Source organism: Gadus morhua, chromosome 9, assembly GCF_902167405.1.
Source record: "Gadus morhua chromosome 9, gadMor3.0, whole genome shotgun sequence".
Classification (NCBI taxonomy): domain Eukaryota; kingdom Metazoa; phylum Chordata; class Actinopteri; order Gadiformes; family Gadidae; genus Gadus; species Gadus morhua.
In genome coordinates this window covers 8,617,012-8,632,994 of record NC_044056.1, presented here as the reverse complement: position 1 = coordinate 8,632,994, position 15,983 = coordinate 8,617,012, and the positions used below count along the sequence as shown (strand labels likewise).

General features: G+C 49.4%; 1 protein-coding gene across 2 annotated transcripts in view; it reads right to left on the bottom strand.

Annotated features, from left to right (window-relative positions):
* The window catches only part of LOC115550702 (cGMP-inhibited 3',5'-cyclic phosphodiesterase A), a 70,022-nt gene extending 61,387 nt beyond the window's left edge, over nucleotides 1-8,635 (bottom strand). For both annotated transcript variants that reach the window (XM_030365970.1, XM_030365971.1), the window contains exon 1: nucleotides 6,714-8,635. In XM_030365970.1, the coding sequence (XP_030221830.1) occupies nucleotides 6,714-7,655 (942 nt within the window). In that variant the 5' untranslated portion in view covers nucleotides 7,656-8,635. The remainder of the gene's footprint in view (nucleotides 1-6,713) is intronic.
* Between the last annotated feature and the right edge of the window lie 7,348 nt (nucleotides 8,636-15,983).

Sequence of the window (15,983 nt, the reverse complement as noted above, 5' to 3'; positions counted from 1 at the left end):
CTGGGAGCCATCAGGCTGCTGGCTGCGTCCACACACACACACACACACACACACACACACACACACACACACACACACACACACACACACACACACACACACACACACACACACACACACACACACACACACACACACACCATTGCCCTGGATGGAGGGAAACACAGCATCTCTGTGTAGTCACTCAAGTTACAACTAGAAGCCCTCATCTGGTTTAGTGGATCAGAGGCAGTGAGGAGTGAAGGAGGAGGAGGAGGAGGAGGAGGAGGAGGAAGAGGAAGAAGAGGGGGAGAAGGATGAGGAGGAGGGGGGAGGGGAGAAGGAGGAGGAGGAGGAGGGGGGAGGGGAGAAGGAGGAGGAGGAGGGGGGAGGGGAGAAGGATGAGGAGAATGAAGAGGAGGAGGAAGAGGAGGAGGAGGTAGGAGGAGGATGAGGAGAATGAAGAAGAGGAGGAGGAGGAGGAGGAGGAAGAAGAGGAGGAGGAGGAGGTGAGAAAACGGAGGAGGAGGATGACGACGACAACGAAGGGGGTGCGAAGCACTTGGTCAGGACGAGGAATACGACAGGTCTGCGTGCGCCGTGCAGGATAAGGCTGCGAGAGGAGCAGTGCGCTGATTAATGTGTGTGATTTCGCTCTACTTCTATCACAAACGCCCAAAGGAAAGCATCTGTTGACGTCTCCGCGCTACACCGCCGACCAGACCGCGGTGGAAGCGCATGGCTTCCACAATAACTTTCCCCCCTTTCAGGGGGGTGCTGTGTGTGAGAGGCAGCACCAACGGTGACCTACTTACCAGCCAACCCCCTACACCCCAAAACCCTGATTCCCCCCCGCTCCCCGTCGTCATCTCTCCGCAGAAATAAAGATCCCGGCAAGAACCGAGAAAAGGGATCGCACCGGTTTCAGCCAATCAGGGGAAGGCGATCTGTTCCACATGACGGAGAAGCCGAGAGAGGGGGGAGTGTGGTTTATGTCAGGTCTCTCCCAGACTCCTGGGCCCTAATAGTTCGAAAAGGGAAGGAGGAAAAGACCCATTGTGTTTGTTTAGAATACAAACAAGCTCTTCTCTTCCTGGATAAAGAGAGCGCGCTGGGGCCCATAGTAAATCTCTGCCTGAAGACCATCAGCCCCCCCCCCCCCCCCCCCCCCATCCCCCCCGTCCAGGGACACGATTCACTTACACTGCAGTTCAGTGTGACTCGGGGAAACTGGAAACGTTTACAACGGCAACAATAATTGTGTTCTGGAGTCCACAGGAAGTCATTAACATAGATCTCAGGAATATCTTTATCCTCCGAGTCGAGGGAAGTATCTCCTCCTCGGACCCCGGGCTGATGTTTGCGTTGGTGTCAGCGAGAGGACGCGGCGCCGACCCCGGAGCCGAGCCCGAGGGCTGGGCAGGTGACAGCGAGGGGGGGGGGGGTGGGGGGGGCGGAGCCTCACTTTTAAGGGGGCTTGAGACGAGCAGCCAATGAGCTGGCAGCACACGGGCACGGTTGCCCAATCCGCGGCTGTAGTGCCTTCTGTGCACTTCTCCCAGCATGGCACGTTCCCCCCGGCGCTTCCCGCTCGTACCTGCTTGGCTTCGGATTACCGGGAGTCTAGTCGGCGCGTGGTATCGCAGGTGAGAGTCCCGGTCGAGGGACCAAGAGAGCTAGAGAGAAAACAAGGCATGGCCCCCGATGAGGGGAGGGGGAAGTACGGAGGGTGGGAGTGAGCAGTGAGGGGCGAGGGGGTCCACTCCACGGAAAGTTATCAGAGCGGTCCACACCTCTTCCTTCTGAGTTCCATATCGCGACCGCAATGTGAAGGACGAGTGTGGTCACCTCCCATTAGAGCTCAACCTGTCCCAGCACACACACACACACACATGTACACACACATCGTATAGACATACATGTATACACACACACACACACACACACTTGAATGTGCACACACATATGCATACACTACACACACCCGTACACACACACTCGTAAAAGCACGCACTTGTAAAAACATGTTTCAAGTGTGTGCATACACACTCACACACACACTCATGTACACGCACAAATACACTGACAAGCACACTATCATGTACACACACAAACTCATGCACAAACACACACACACACTCATGTACACACACACACACACACACACACACACACACACACACACACACACACACACACACACACACACACACACACACACACACACACACACACACACACACACACGCACAAAACTCTATCCGATACAGCTAATAACGTCTTTCTCTCGTTGGGCCAGGCGACAGGGTGGACGACCCGGACGCTTTTTTGAAATCCAGCTACTTAGGGCGATGACAGGCGCTGGCAGCCAGTCTGTGATCATAAGCCGGGAGAGCGGCCGTTTATTAAATGTGCACTTGAGCGGAGTGAAACATCATCTCAGAGCTCTCTGCGCCCGGCTCGGAGCGCGCCGGCCACGACGGCGAGGGCGGAAACCGTGGCGGCAGCTTCAAGAAGGAAGAACAGACTCAGGGGCTCTCTCCCCCTCTCCTCTCTCCCCCACTCCTCTCTCCCCCACTCCTCTCTCTCCCTCTCCTCTCTCTCCCTCTCCTCTCTCCTCTCTCCCCGACTCTACTCTCCCCCACTCCACTCTCCCCCTCTCCTCCTCCCCTCTCTGTCCTCTCTCCCCCTCTCCTCTCTCTCCCTCTCCCACTCCTCTCTCCCCCTCTTCTCTATCTCCCTCTCCTCTCTCCCTCTCATCTCTCCCCCCACCTCTCTCCCTCTCTCCTCTCTATCCCCTTCTAGTCTCTTTCCCTCTACTCTTTCCCCATCTCCTCTCTCCCTCCTCTCTCCTCTCTCCCATCTCCCCCTCTCCTCTCTCCTTCTCTTCCTCAATCTCCCCTTCTCGTCTCTCTCCCTCTCGTCTCTCTCCCTCTCCTCTCCCCCTCCTCTCCTCTTCCTCTCTTCTGTCTCTCCCCCTCCTCTCTCCCCTTCTCCTCTCTCTCCCTCTCCTCTCTCTATTTATTTTCAGAATAAACGATATCCACACAGCGACTATCCATCTCAAGGATCTTTATGTAAGACACTTAAGACGAGTCGGGAGGAGAGACTTCCTGAGGGGGGGAGGATGATAAAAGAAAACGCACACAAAGCTCTGTCGACTCTCATGCACACACCATCACTCACGTCGCTCTCCGACGCCGCAATAATGCAAACATTAGTTTGCAGATGCAGCCCTTGTTGCTCCCCCTCCCGACTTTTTAGCTGGAAAACATCGTAAATCAGTTTAACACAGCGATGAGCAACATGCCGGAGACTACGCAGACTACAAAACTCCTCACGTCGCTCACGGGGCTGTCCTCCGGGGGGCTATCATTAGGCTAGCGTCAGCGTTAGCCTGCTCTGAGCCCTCCCACAGCCCTGATCTGACCCCCTATGGGACCGGGCCCCGCAGCCCGTGTGTCAGCGATGACTAGCGTGGGTCAGCAGGGGTTTGTTTACACACCACAGACCACACAGACAAGACATGGGCAGGACAACACACATGCACACCATGTGTGAGTGAGTGTGTGTGTGTGTGTGTGTGTGTGTGTGTGTGTGTGTGTGTGTGTGTGTGTGTGTGTGTGTGTGTGTGTGTGTGTGTGTGTGTGTGTGTGTGTGTGTGTGTGTCTTAACCAGAGGCAGGCGATCACTAGGTCAATGTCGAGGGCCGGCCAAGACCCTGCATTGACGTAGCGTCTGCCAGTGGTCGCCCAGTTCATTGTGGGGTTTTGCTGAGAGAGGTGTTTTTCGCATTGTTGTCACAACAACAAGTTGGTACACCTTATGTTGTTTTGCCATGGTTTACAGAGGCACATGGACGCAAGCACCCAACCAGCCGGTGGAAATCAGGGACCGCTTGTGAGTTCACAACTTGGGGAGGTAATGTTTTATAGATTTAACCCTGAACCTCTTTAAGTTACATTTGAATGACAAATTAACTTGCCGTTCATTTAATGCATATCTAAAAATATGTCTGTTTGATGAGATGTGAAAGAGATCCCGTACAAATAATGTGTGTACAATATTTGACCCAAATTTTGATGTTTCCTAATTTGGGCAGGCAACCACACACACACACACCACAGCTGTTATGAATTAACATGAACATGTTCCAATTTCCCCGAAGATTTGATCAAAAGATCGCAATACTGCAGCAGCCTGAGACAACGCAGGGTATTGTAATAGAGAACAGTTATCACTAGAGGGCTCTAGCAATGGTGAAGCATTGAAATATGGAACATCACAAATGCACACACACACACACACACAAACAAAGACACACACACAGATAAATGCACGCTTGCACGCAAGGATGCATGCAAGCACGCACACGAACACACCCACACACGCATTCACACGCACACACACAGACACACAAACATGATCACTTTCCCTCCTGAACACAATAATGAGCTATGGATGAGTTATTACTGATGTCATGGCCCCTTGTATAATTCTCAGTATTTCAGGCTTTGTTAATGTAATGGATCCTCATCCCAGCTAGATACTACTACTACTAAAATACTGCAGAAAAATAATATTTTCCAATATTATTATAAAGCATACCGCAACCTTGACTTTATAGGTATGCTTCAAATTGAAAATTTAAGACGAAAGCGGGGTCAAACGTTTTTTCCATATTAAACAAATATGGAGTTTCCAGATCATTCTCGTTGCAGAACAGCATTACCATAAAACATTACCATCAAAAAATACAACACCATTAATAATAAAAGGAATAGTTGGATATACTTTGAATTCAGGTTAATCATACATATGAACACATATATATATATGTTTTAATATATATGTAAAGATATGTATATATATATACATATATATACATATAGAAAATATATACCTATACATATACATACATACATACATACATACAGATATCAATATACATAAAAACATATGTATTTTCTTATTGAATCCAATTGGATCTCAGAGACATGGGAACATGGGAGGCAAAATGCTAGAGGAGAAGTAAGAATGGCACAGAGCAGTGAGCTGCACCCCAGCAGCAGCTCCGAGAGCGGGGGACATCTTTGAAGTGAGCGGGCTGACTGCGCTCCGTAACCCAAACGGCACCGGGGGTCACGGCGAGACGCGCTTTGATCCCCAAGGAACGGGCAGAAGAAAATGTGTTTCCCATTCAGACGCTCGCTTGTGTGCTCATTGATTTTCCGTGGTGTGAATAGAGAGAGAGAGAGAGAGAGAGAGAGAGAGAGAGAGAGAGAGAGAGAGAGAGAGAGAGAGAGAGAGAGAGAGAGAGAGAGAGAGAGAGAGAGATACTGGACACACACACTGTTCACTGAGTCAGGTCTGCTCCTGGATCACACCTCAAAGTCACCCGCACACGTGTGTCTGTGATGTGGTGTGTGTGTGTGTGTGTGTGTGTGTGTGTGTGTGTGTGTGTGTGTGTGTGTGTGTGTGTGTGTGTGTGTGTGTGTGTGTGTGTGTGTGTGTGTGTGTGTGTGTGATTCAACATGCATTGTGTTTTCACTGAATATCCCTTTCACTCACTCATTGTATTTCACTTTTTCTTTCCCCCCTTCTCTTTCTGTGTTTTGCTCTATATATATAAACATATTGATACAGGCAAAACGGCTTAGGGAAAGAGAGAGAAAGAGATGGAGGGAGAGAGAGAGAGAGAGAGAGAGAGAGAGAGAGAGAGAGAGAGAGAGAGAGAGAGAGAGAGAGAGAGAGAGAGAGAGAGAGAGAGAGAGAGAGAGAGAGAGAGAGAGAGTGAAATAGGTTGAGATATATCTGCAGAGTCACATTAATAATCGCTGGGTTAATCATTGAAATTGTATCCTCAACTCCCCTCGCTTGCGATCATTTGAAAGCAATGTTGCTAAAATAAGAATGCTTTGTCTAAAAAAAGACCAAATTTGGTATTTTATCTCCAGAGAGCGAGAGGGAGTGGAACCAGTAATCTTTACTTCATGATTCTTTTTGTCTTTTTTATTGGAGAACATTGAGGTCATTCCTCCTCCTGAATATGTACACATTACCCGTCTGGTTCCTTGTTTTATTCAGTTGCTTCAATTTAACTTGGGCTTTTAGCTGCATCCACTTATGTGTTTAAAAATGTAGATTGTATGAATGACGCCATGCATGCCTAGCAATGACGGCCAGCCACTCGGAGTATGCAGAGCTTTCAAACTAGATCATCTACACACACACACACACACACACACATGCAACCCACAACGATGACAGATGAAAGCAACCCAGATCCTCAGATAAACCCATTCAGAAATGTATTCAGACATCATTTAGATTCAAGATATTATTATTATCATCGTTATAATTATTATTGTAATTATTGGTGTTATGGGTATTATTATTATGAATATTATTATTATTAGTATTATTACTATGATACTATGAGTATATTGTTATTGTTAGTTGTGGTGGTGAAATGTTGTGGTTGTTGTGCGCGTTATCAAAAGCCTGATCCAAACTATAATTCATTCCTGGGGAAAGCATCGTTCAGACTGTTAAACAACCCATCTAAAACACGAACAACCGATCACCCATCACTAAACATGACTTCGAGGCTTCTCAACTGTCCTGCGAAGCGATCTCAACTCGGGACGGGTAACAGCGAAAGACCCCCAAACGGAACAAAACAAGCTGTAGGCCAACTCCGGCTGGGACAGAATAACCCCCAAAGTGCTCACCTGGTCCCGCTGGAGGCAGGGCAGAGAGGTCCTCCGGTGTGACTTGCTGCTGTTGGGCTGACTGTGCGCCATGTCTGACGATATGATCACAGAACCACTGGACCTCCTTCGCCTTTTAAACGCAGGGATCTCTCCCCTCGCTCCGCTCACGGGGGTACAGCCCTCCTTATGTATCCTTGCTGGGTTCTGCAGGAGCTTGTCAGCATACCTCGCCAGTAGGATGCCCAGCACGCCGACCAGGTAGGCCACGTAGGGTCTCCAAGTGGCGCGTACCTTGTGCAGGGAGATGAGGGAGATAGTCCGGACCACGCTGACGCACACGACCACTGAGATTCCCTGGTTAAGCCGCGCTACCATGAGTGCACCGGCGGCCAGGCAGGCGAGGAGCACGACCGCGTTGGAGGCTGTGGAAGTGGATGAAAACAGCTGCTGCTCATCGGTCCCGGGCCACAAGAGAGACCGCGCCGCCGTTTCGGCCAGGTGGCAAACTGTTAAAAGGAAAAGGGCGGCCGGAATGAGCACTCCGCAGCGAATCGAGTACAAACCCACCCAGAAGAAGGCACACGTGAGGCTCAGCACTGGCGAGACCACCGCGCTCCAGCAAGTTTGCAACAGCTCCGCTGCGCTGTCTGACGCCAACTGAACGGGAGACGACGCAGAGAGTAGGCTACTGCCACTGCTGACCTCAGAGCTCCGGTCTGCACGTTGAACGAGCAGCAGAGCGAAAACAACCGAGAGGGATCCCACACACACCGCGCACCGGAGTGGACGGGAACTCCAGACTCGGTCGGTGAGCGTGGCCAGCTTCCCCCACGGTGCGTCGTGATCCCGTGGGTCGCTGCACAGGGGAATCGGAGTCGCACGTGCTTTCACGTAGCCGTTGCGTTCCGGTGCCCGGGACCCTTTTTCTTTTCGTGCGTCAGGCTCCGTTGGCGTCGCCATCACCACCGCCGCCTCATGGCAGATATGGACGTATAAGGAAGTCTGGGATTGTCTACATCTAGTGCGTAAAAGGTCAAGGGCCAGAGAGGGAGCCGCTCGCGACGAACGTATATGCAAAACAAACGCAGGAATCCTCCACACGCACTGACAAACACTCCATTTACGCACGGATATGAATGGTGGTTGGAACAGCCCGTCTTGGCGGGTGTGCGATTACAAACCAACGATAAATAAAGAGTCACTGAACCACCGAACCACGGGGATGTCACGGATCTGGGGCAGTACCTCTCCGCGTGCACACTTTCACGTCCTATTGTGTCCTGATTCTTGTCGCGCCGTCGCTCTCTCCGTCTGGTGTCATCGCGCGCTCCGCCGCGTCCTGCCCACCGCGATCAGCAGCGGCTTCTATTAAAAATCACCAGTCCTACTCCACGAGCAGCAAAACGCAAAGACACACACAAACACACTCTCTGTTTTCCATTGTTTGGCCACTTTGCGATCCTATTCAGAAGCCCCCAATAGTTTGGGAGGGAATGGTCCGCTATCTTCGAAGGAAATCACATTGACGAATTCAGTTCCTTCATCAGTGTGTTGCCTTTTTTTGGGTTTCCGAGGATTCTCCGGAATGTCTTGGTGTCAGCTCCGCCGCCGGCGCACCGCTACGTGCGTGTCGCCGCGCGACGCTGTGTGTGCCGTTCACACAATGCCGAATTCCGACTAAACCCATGGAGCACCTTTTTTCCAGCGCACTGAACTCTCCGCTCCTTACTCACCCTTCCCAGCCGGCATTTGTTTTTCAAGAAATGACTTCTGTTTGGATTTTCATGAGAAATGACTGATGAAATTATAAAAGCCGAGCCAATGCCGTGTGTATCTTGCCTTTGGTGTATATTTTACTCGGGTTATTTTGAGTGGAATGTCACCGTCGAAATGGCATTGACCTATATTCGACTAATCTCAATGGAATTGAACGCCGGTATAAACGCGTATACAGGTAGACTATTTTACAGTAACTTCGTTTTAATCTGAAGCCTAGTATTGATTTGACTGTGTGTGGGGAGCTGCATGTAGGCAAATATATATAATATACATGATCTAACACAGCGGGTATACCACAGCATTGATACTTCATCTGAGATTAAGAAGTCAATGCTGCAAAGAGATGTGATTAGCCTTTGATTTAACCCCCGTTGACTCTTAGACGTACTCCTTTATGTCCCTCTCCCCCCACCGTATAGGCTTTTAAAATATTCATCCCACTATAAGTGAACGGTGACGCGTTGGCTTACGTCAAAGTGGGAGACTTCTATCAATGTTTCATCGCTCCATCTTTTATGTGCATAGGAAAGTGTCTGCGGTGGAGGCTGCCCACACACACACACACACACACACACACACACACACACACACACACACACACACACACACACACACACACACACACACACCACACACACACACACACACACACACACACACACACACACACAACTCCCACTCCTGGGATACCCCCGCTCTCACTGAAGGGGCACAAACCATTCAACCAACACAATGCATGCATTTGCACAAAAATGAGTACACAGATGTACACACACACACACACACACACACACACACACACACACACACACACACACACACACACACACACACACACACACACACACACACACACACACACACACACACACACTACCTGCTCCCAGTACAAACATAGACAAGGGCATTCAATCCCCTTATGTTTCTAACTTTTGTTTGGTTGGATAGCGTGTTTATTTGTGGTTCCTCTCTCTCTCTCTCTCTCTCTCTCTCTCTCTCTCTCTCTCTCTCTCTCTCTCTCTCTCTCTCTCTCTCTCTCTCTCTCTCTCTCTCTCTCTCTCTCTCTCTCTCTCTCTCTCTCTCTCTCTCTCTCTCTCTCTCTCTCTGCGTTTCTTCCACGAGCATTATAATTGTTGTCAATGCTAAATCTTAATTAAGGGTCAATAATTAATAGCCGGCATCTACGTATTCACTTAATAATAAAAAAAACATCTGATGATGATATGAGCGCAGATTAAGTCAACTTCAGTTCGACGGCCGCAACAAGGAAGTAAAAATGCTTAATCCTAGCTGTGGAATAACATGCATTTCTGGTTTCCGAGGGACTTCGTTGAGGGTGAAGTTATGAGGGCCATGTCCCCAACTATCATCCTCACCTCACACTCCACCGCCGGATAGCAATGTTGTGAAATCCTGATAGATTGTCCTCACAAACATGTCTTGTTAATTGAGCGTAAGAATTTTAACAACTGCGGGCAGAACACGCACGTAAACCCCCCTCACCTCTGTTTCGCAGCACCACGGAGCAGCATGAAAGTGGAGACCTTTATGGGGAGAAATCTGTCAGACATCTGGTGGGGAGGAGTTGGCTCTGGGGGGGGGGGGGGGGGGCGACCATGGGGAGCCAGCCTCCCTGAGCCCAGCCCTGGACTCTCGAAGCTGGATGCACTAACCCGGGGGGAACTGGTCGGATTGATGAGATATTCTCATGAAGACCTGGTGATTCCCAGCGGCTCAGGTGTAGCTGACAAAGTCAGTTGGTTAGCAAGCGATGTAGCTGGCTAACAATCGGACTGATTAACTGACTTACAATGAGAGTCACTAACTAACTGATTAACTATCTCACTAGGTATTCTTAGGGCTCAGGGCTCGCTAGCTCAGTTAGTAAGCGATGTAGCTAGCCAACAAGCTAGGTAACTTACTGTCCAACGAGAGTCACCAACTACAGTAACTGATTTACTATCTAACTAACTATTCCCAGGGCTCAGATGTAGCTGGCTCGATCAAGCTAACTATCAGACTCACTGGCTGACTGACTATCCTACTGACTGAAAACCACAGTTACTAACTAACTGACCTAGCAGGCAAGGCTGTGGCCCAGTGAATCAGTCAGTCCCGTGGCCACCGTGTTCTGCCGTTGTCAAATCTGAAAACAAACAGGGATGACACGGCCCACGGTTTCAAACGCACACGCACGCACGCACACACACACACACACACACACACACACACACACACACACACACACACACACACACACACACACACACACACACACACACACACACACACACACACACACACACACACACACACACTCTCTCTCTCTCTGTCTGCAGCGGAGCCGGCATACACTCTGTGAACATTAGGAAGTGCTTGAAACACACTGAATTATGATCCAAGGTCAATATAAACGCCCATAAAATCATCAATGTACAAACTTTCCAAGCATTTTTCGGCAATAAAAGAATCGTACTATCTCCGTCTTATTAACGGGAACTGAACAGATGAGGTGCCCGGGGGAGAGATAGAGAGAGATGGAGAGAGAGGCTGGTATGATAGTGCATCCTGACACACACACAAATACGCACACACACGCACACACACAAACAGTCAAACACACACACACACACACTCACACACACACATACACGCCCGCACACACACACACACACACACACACACACACACACACACACACACACACACACACACACACACACACACACACACACACACACATTTCTAGAGAATCCTCTGCCCCATCGTCTCAATTCATATTTCCAAGAAGCAACCGACCAATCATAAGCATAAACCCTTCCTCAGCCAGAACCACGGGAGGAAGACAGTAAAAGGTCACAAGATAAAAGGGTGCAGCCCAGGAAGGATGATGAGACAAAACCAACACGGATGACGTGAACCTTAATCCCAATTTGCTTTGGAATCAAAGTGTGTTTAATGAGGGGGAATTGTGTAAAGCAGTGTGCGCATGCTGCGAAGTTGTACACTGTAAGCATGGGAGAGCAACTCTTTGAAGTCCTATCTCTGAGTTTTATTTTTATCTGGGGGGTGGAGGCGGAGGTGGGGGGGGGGGGGGGGGGGCTGTTGGTAGAGAGGGAAAAGCCAATCGGGAGAAATTGAATGAAAAATGGGGTGCATAATTCACATACGTGGGTGGAGGAACTGCAGGCAGAGGGGGGGGGGGGGGGAAGAGAAAACGTCAGAGAGAGTGAGAGCTGAAACACAGCCTCAGATGAATTATGCAATCTCGAAGGTTCAAGAGGGAGAGGCGCCCTGCATCCTCTTGCGTACGCAAGAACCGCTACGAGTATTGAGTCTTGAATATTCAGAGTCCAGGTTGTTGCAGCGCTGCCCTCCCCACACCGCACAGACCCGTGTGTGTAACGAAGCCACCACAGGACCGTCTGACTCGTCCCCATCACCAGATACTTTTTAAAGCTGGGATTTACGTGAGGCGAGGGAGAAACCTGCAGCAAAACACGTAGATCATACTGTCTCTCTCGCCTTCCTCTGCGGAGCGCGGGTTTATCCCTGAAGCCTCCGTGAATAATGCAAAATATAAAGCCGTAGATCACGGCCTGACACTCCGGGGCAGCACCAGCGTAATTGCCCCGTGTTTGTTTAAACGCTGCCAGGAAAAACAGCGGCTGTCCACCACCTCGTACGAGCTGCCGTCGGGCGCACACAAAAGTCTGCTTTCAGCCGGGGCACTTGGAGCAGCGGGAGAGAGGCCAAGAGGAGCTGACTGCTCACTTTTAGTTTTTTTTTTTTCAGTTTGTATTTCTTCTCCTCTCCACGTCAGTTTACATGTTTTCCTAGAGGCGAGGAATGCCGTCGAGGGAGCGGGGCCCGTGCCGGCTCTTCCTCAGACCCCGGGCTTGGGAGGGAAACAGGAGGTCATGGGGGAAAGTGCTTCATGACCACTTTCCAGTACGGACGCAGCGGGCAAGGGGCCAGTGGGCAGAGTCTGCTAGAAGCAGAAAAAATAAACACAACAACTATGTTGACGTCGGATCAGATTTGAAATAATATGAAGTGAGCAAAGGTGACCTAAGTTTACTACCTATTGGTTGTATTACAGGTCCGGACCATTCAGTTATTGAGCAGATTTTTATTTTCTGAAGCGACTTACAGTGAATCCAGTTGCTAGTTATCACCCAACAGATTGAGGTGAGACCTCGTGCTGAAGCATGCCTACAGCAGGTCAGCTGTAGATCTAACCTAGAGCCTTTGCACACCCTGGCAGCTACAATCCCCTTCCGGCAAACATCCCCATATGACCCTATATTCCTTCTATATTCATGACATGCCCCAGTGCTCACCTTCTTGATACTACACGTTTGTCTAAGTCATAGTTGTACGACCTCTCGTGGCCCTCCCTGAATCCCCTTCCTAATGAATAGACCATGAATATTATCCCGTAATCCAAGCTCTCATGGCTCAGTTTTAGCGTCTGGTCTAAAAATTGCCCATAATCTAAACTGTGTGCAATAATTCACGGAGAAAGCCCGGGCTGTCCACTCTATTCACAGGGGATGTAAATATGCTGTTTGAGAATGTGTTTGGCTGAGGCAAAGGGGGGGACTCCGCACTCAGGAGGCACTGGACGACCTACTGATCAAACACACGGCAGACAGAAGGAATCAGCGAGGGGTCAGTCCATAGGGAACCGGAACGGCTACCGAGGAGATACGGGTCTTCCTCGCCTTAAGCCATTCAGACGCTCCAACATGGCGGTTTCCCCCCTCAGTTCCCCGGAGGCGTTTGTGTGTGGGTCTATTAAACTCTGATGACCACATTTCCAGAGCTCGCCTCAGCAGCGTCAGCAAGCGCTGTTGTCTAACACAGATTGCAGCGCCCGAAAACTCAACCGTGGCTTTAAAAAACTGTTTATTGCCCCTCTGACGTTCAGACGTTTTTTTAGCCTACCTTTCCATTTGTTAGCTCGGTAGCTACAGCAGCAGATTCAGCAGCAAACGACACCGGAGCTTCTTGCTTCCACCATATAATATGAGCTGCATCACTTCCTGTGCAGTTCTTTAATTTCCTGCCTGCATTTTTACGACACAGTACACCAAAAAGCGAGTAATCAGTATTTTTAAGCATGTATTTCACATCCACCACACTTCAGGACGGCAAGAGGAGAGTTGTCACGTAAAGTTTGAAGTTCACAGCAGAATTCCCCCAACCCACCCCTCTTACTCATTTAAAGCCCCCCCCCCCCCTTAATCTGCGTCCAAGCCCGGTGGGCCGGCCAGGACAATTGGAACACGCCCACAGACAAGGCGACAGACACACAGCTGGCCAGATGGGACAAATGAGTTGCACCTGAGTCCTGACACACGGACTGACAGACAGACAAGAAAGGTAGAGACAAACCAGGCGACCGCAGAAGGGTTTCCTGTCCCCGGGAAGAAAGGAAAGAAAGAGCTCAAACAACAACGACGACCAGAGCCCTCTTCTGAAACGTCTGTCTAAGCCACCTAACATTTCACGTGCCTGGTCTTCATCTCGTAGTCTCGTTGACAGCCCCCCCTCCCCACCTCCCCCTCCCCCGACTGGCGTTCCCATTTTTTGTGTTCACTTTTATTTCGGAGAGAGGCTTTTAAGCTGCCATGTCATCTCCCTGTTAGGAACGCTTATCCCGGTTGCCATCACAGAAGCCTGGCGCCAGGACATGTCGGCTCTGCCTCGTCCCGGAGAAGAGGAGGAAGTGATCCACAAGGAGAATGACCCACAGAGGAAGCAGGCCGGTCCAGGCCCCCCAGCTAATCCAATCTCTCTCTCTCTCTCTCTCTCTCTCTCTCTCTCTCTCTCTCTCTCTCTCTCTCTCTCTCTCTCTCTCTCTCTCTCTCTCTCTCTCTCTCTCTCTCTCTCTCTCTCTCTCTCTCTCTCTCTCTCTCTCTCTCTCTCTCTCTCTCTCTCTCTCTTTGTGTCTCCCTTTCTTCCAAACTCCACCATCAATAACGTTTTATGGGAAACACCTACCCGAGTTGACACCCTAAACAGAGACTTTTAAGGGCAACGCGGTTGGTGGTATAAACTCTTCCCCGGACAGCATCCGACGTCTCGCCCACCCGGCACCACCACCCTGCACCTCCACCCTGCACCCATCCGCTGAGCCCTGATCAACAGAAGGAGGAGGCTTCTAAAAATACGCCATCAGAAACAGTGCGAGGACAGCGCCGTCAGAGCCCAATGTGACACACTTCACGGGCCTTATTTGGGCTTCCCAGTGGCCGTTCCCGTTTGACGTCACGTAATGGAGCGAGGGCTTGTGGCTGAGGTGGGGGGGGGGGGGGGGGGGGGTTGGGCCTTAAGTAAACTGACGAAAAAACAGAGAAATTTCTACCAGCAACAACACTAGCTTTTCGTTTGAGCCATAATTCGGTTGCAAGCCTCACAGAGGGGAAATCACGGAGGAGCCCAGGAACTTTAACATCGGGGGCAATTGAAATAAGCCATTCAGCCTCAGCTGTGTTGAATGGAAATGGAGCATATTGTTGTCTTTAGCTGTCCTCATTTCCGCTCCAGAGTCTGACACCAAAAACCAGCTATTTCAACCGCCCTAGTAGGACTTCTTTAATGATTTACCTGAATCAGTAATAACCCGGGCATGACTGCATGCTAACTCACGCGGTAGAAACTTTACGGTTTTGAGGGAGTAAGAGGAGGTGGGATAGACAATAACGAGAACTGTATTTGCTGACCTTCTCAATGTGATTTGTTTAACAGTTTTCCTACCCTAACTTATTTTGTTACTGATATTCATCAAAGTTTCATATTTTGTCTTTTTTTTTTTTGTCTTTTTGAATGTAAGCATTACAACCAAAAATGTACCGGAGAACTACATGGAGTACATGGAGAACTACAAATTACAAAGTAATTGAAGACGTCTTGGCACAAATACTAAACTGATTGCCATGGCAATGCAAATAGTCCTTAACCCATTTTTTGCCAACAGAATTTCCTTCACTGCTCACGTGTTCATTCTATTGTTCGCAATTGGCTTAAGTACTCAGACTGAAAATATTTACAGGATTGCTATGGAAATTGTTGTAAATGTAAGAGCATCGGTCATTAGAGGCTCAGTAAAGCACTTCACTGGATGAATTTATAAACGCAGTGCCCATCTGAGATTGACATTGTTTGAACAGAGATACACAGAGAGAGGGAGAACAAAGAGAAGGGTTCTGGCCGGTTCAGTTTGAAGCCATCACCACTGTTCGTTAGTACATTTACAAGCATAACAAAGCACGACGCGGGTAGCCATAATAGAGATATTTTATAATTGAAACATGAACGTGATGTTTCATGGTGGATGTTTACAGAAGGTATTATGACAAGAGCAAACTAGGTAGGTGCATAGCTCTCTTTCTAGGTGGGCAGCGTTTGGCTCACTGCCACAACCGGACACACAAGTGGTGTTATTTGGCTTGCGATTGACCTGGAATTATGTTGAGCTTTTGACAATATTTTCAGTATCAG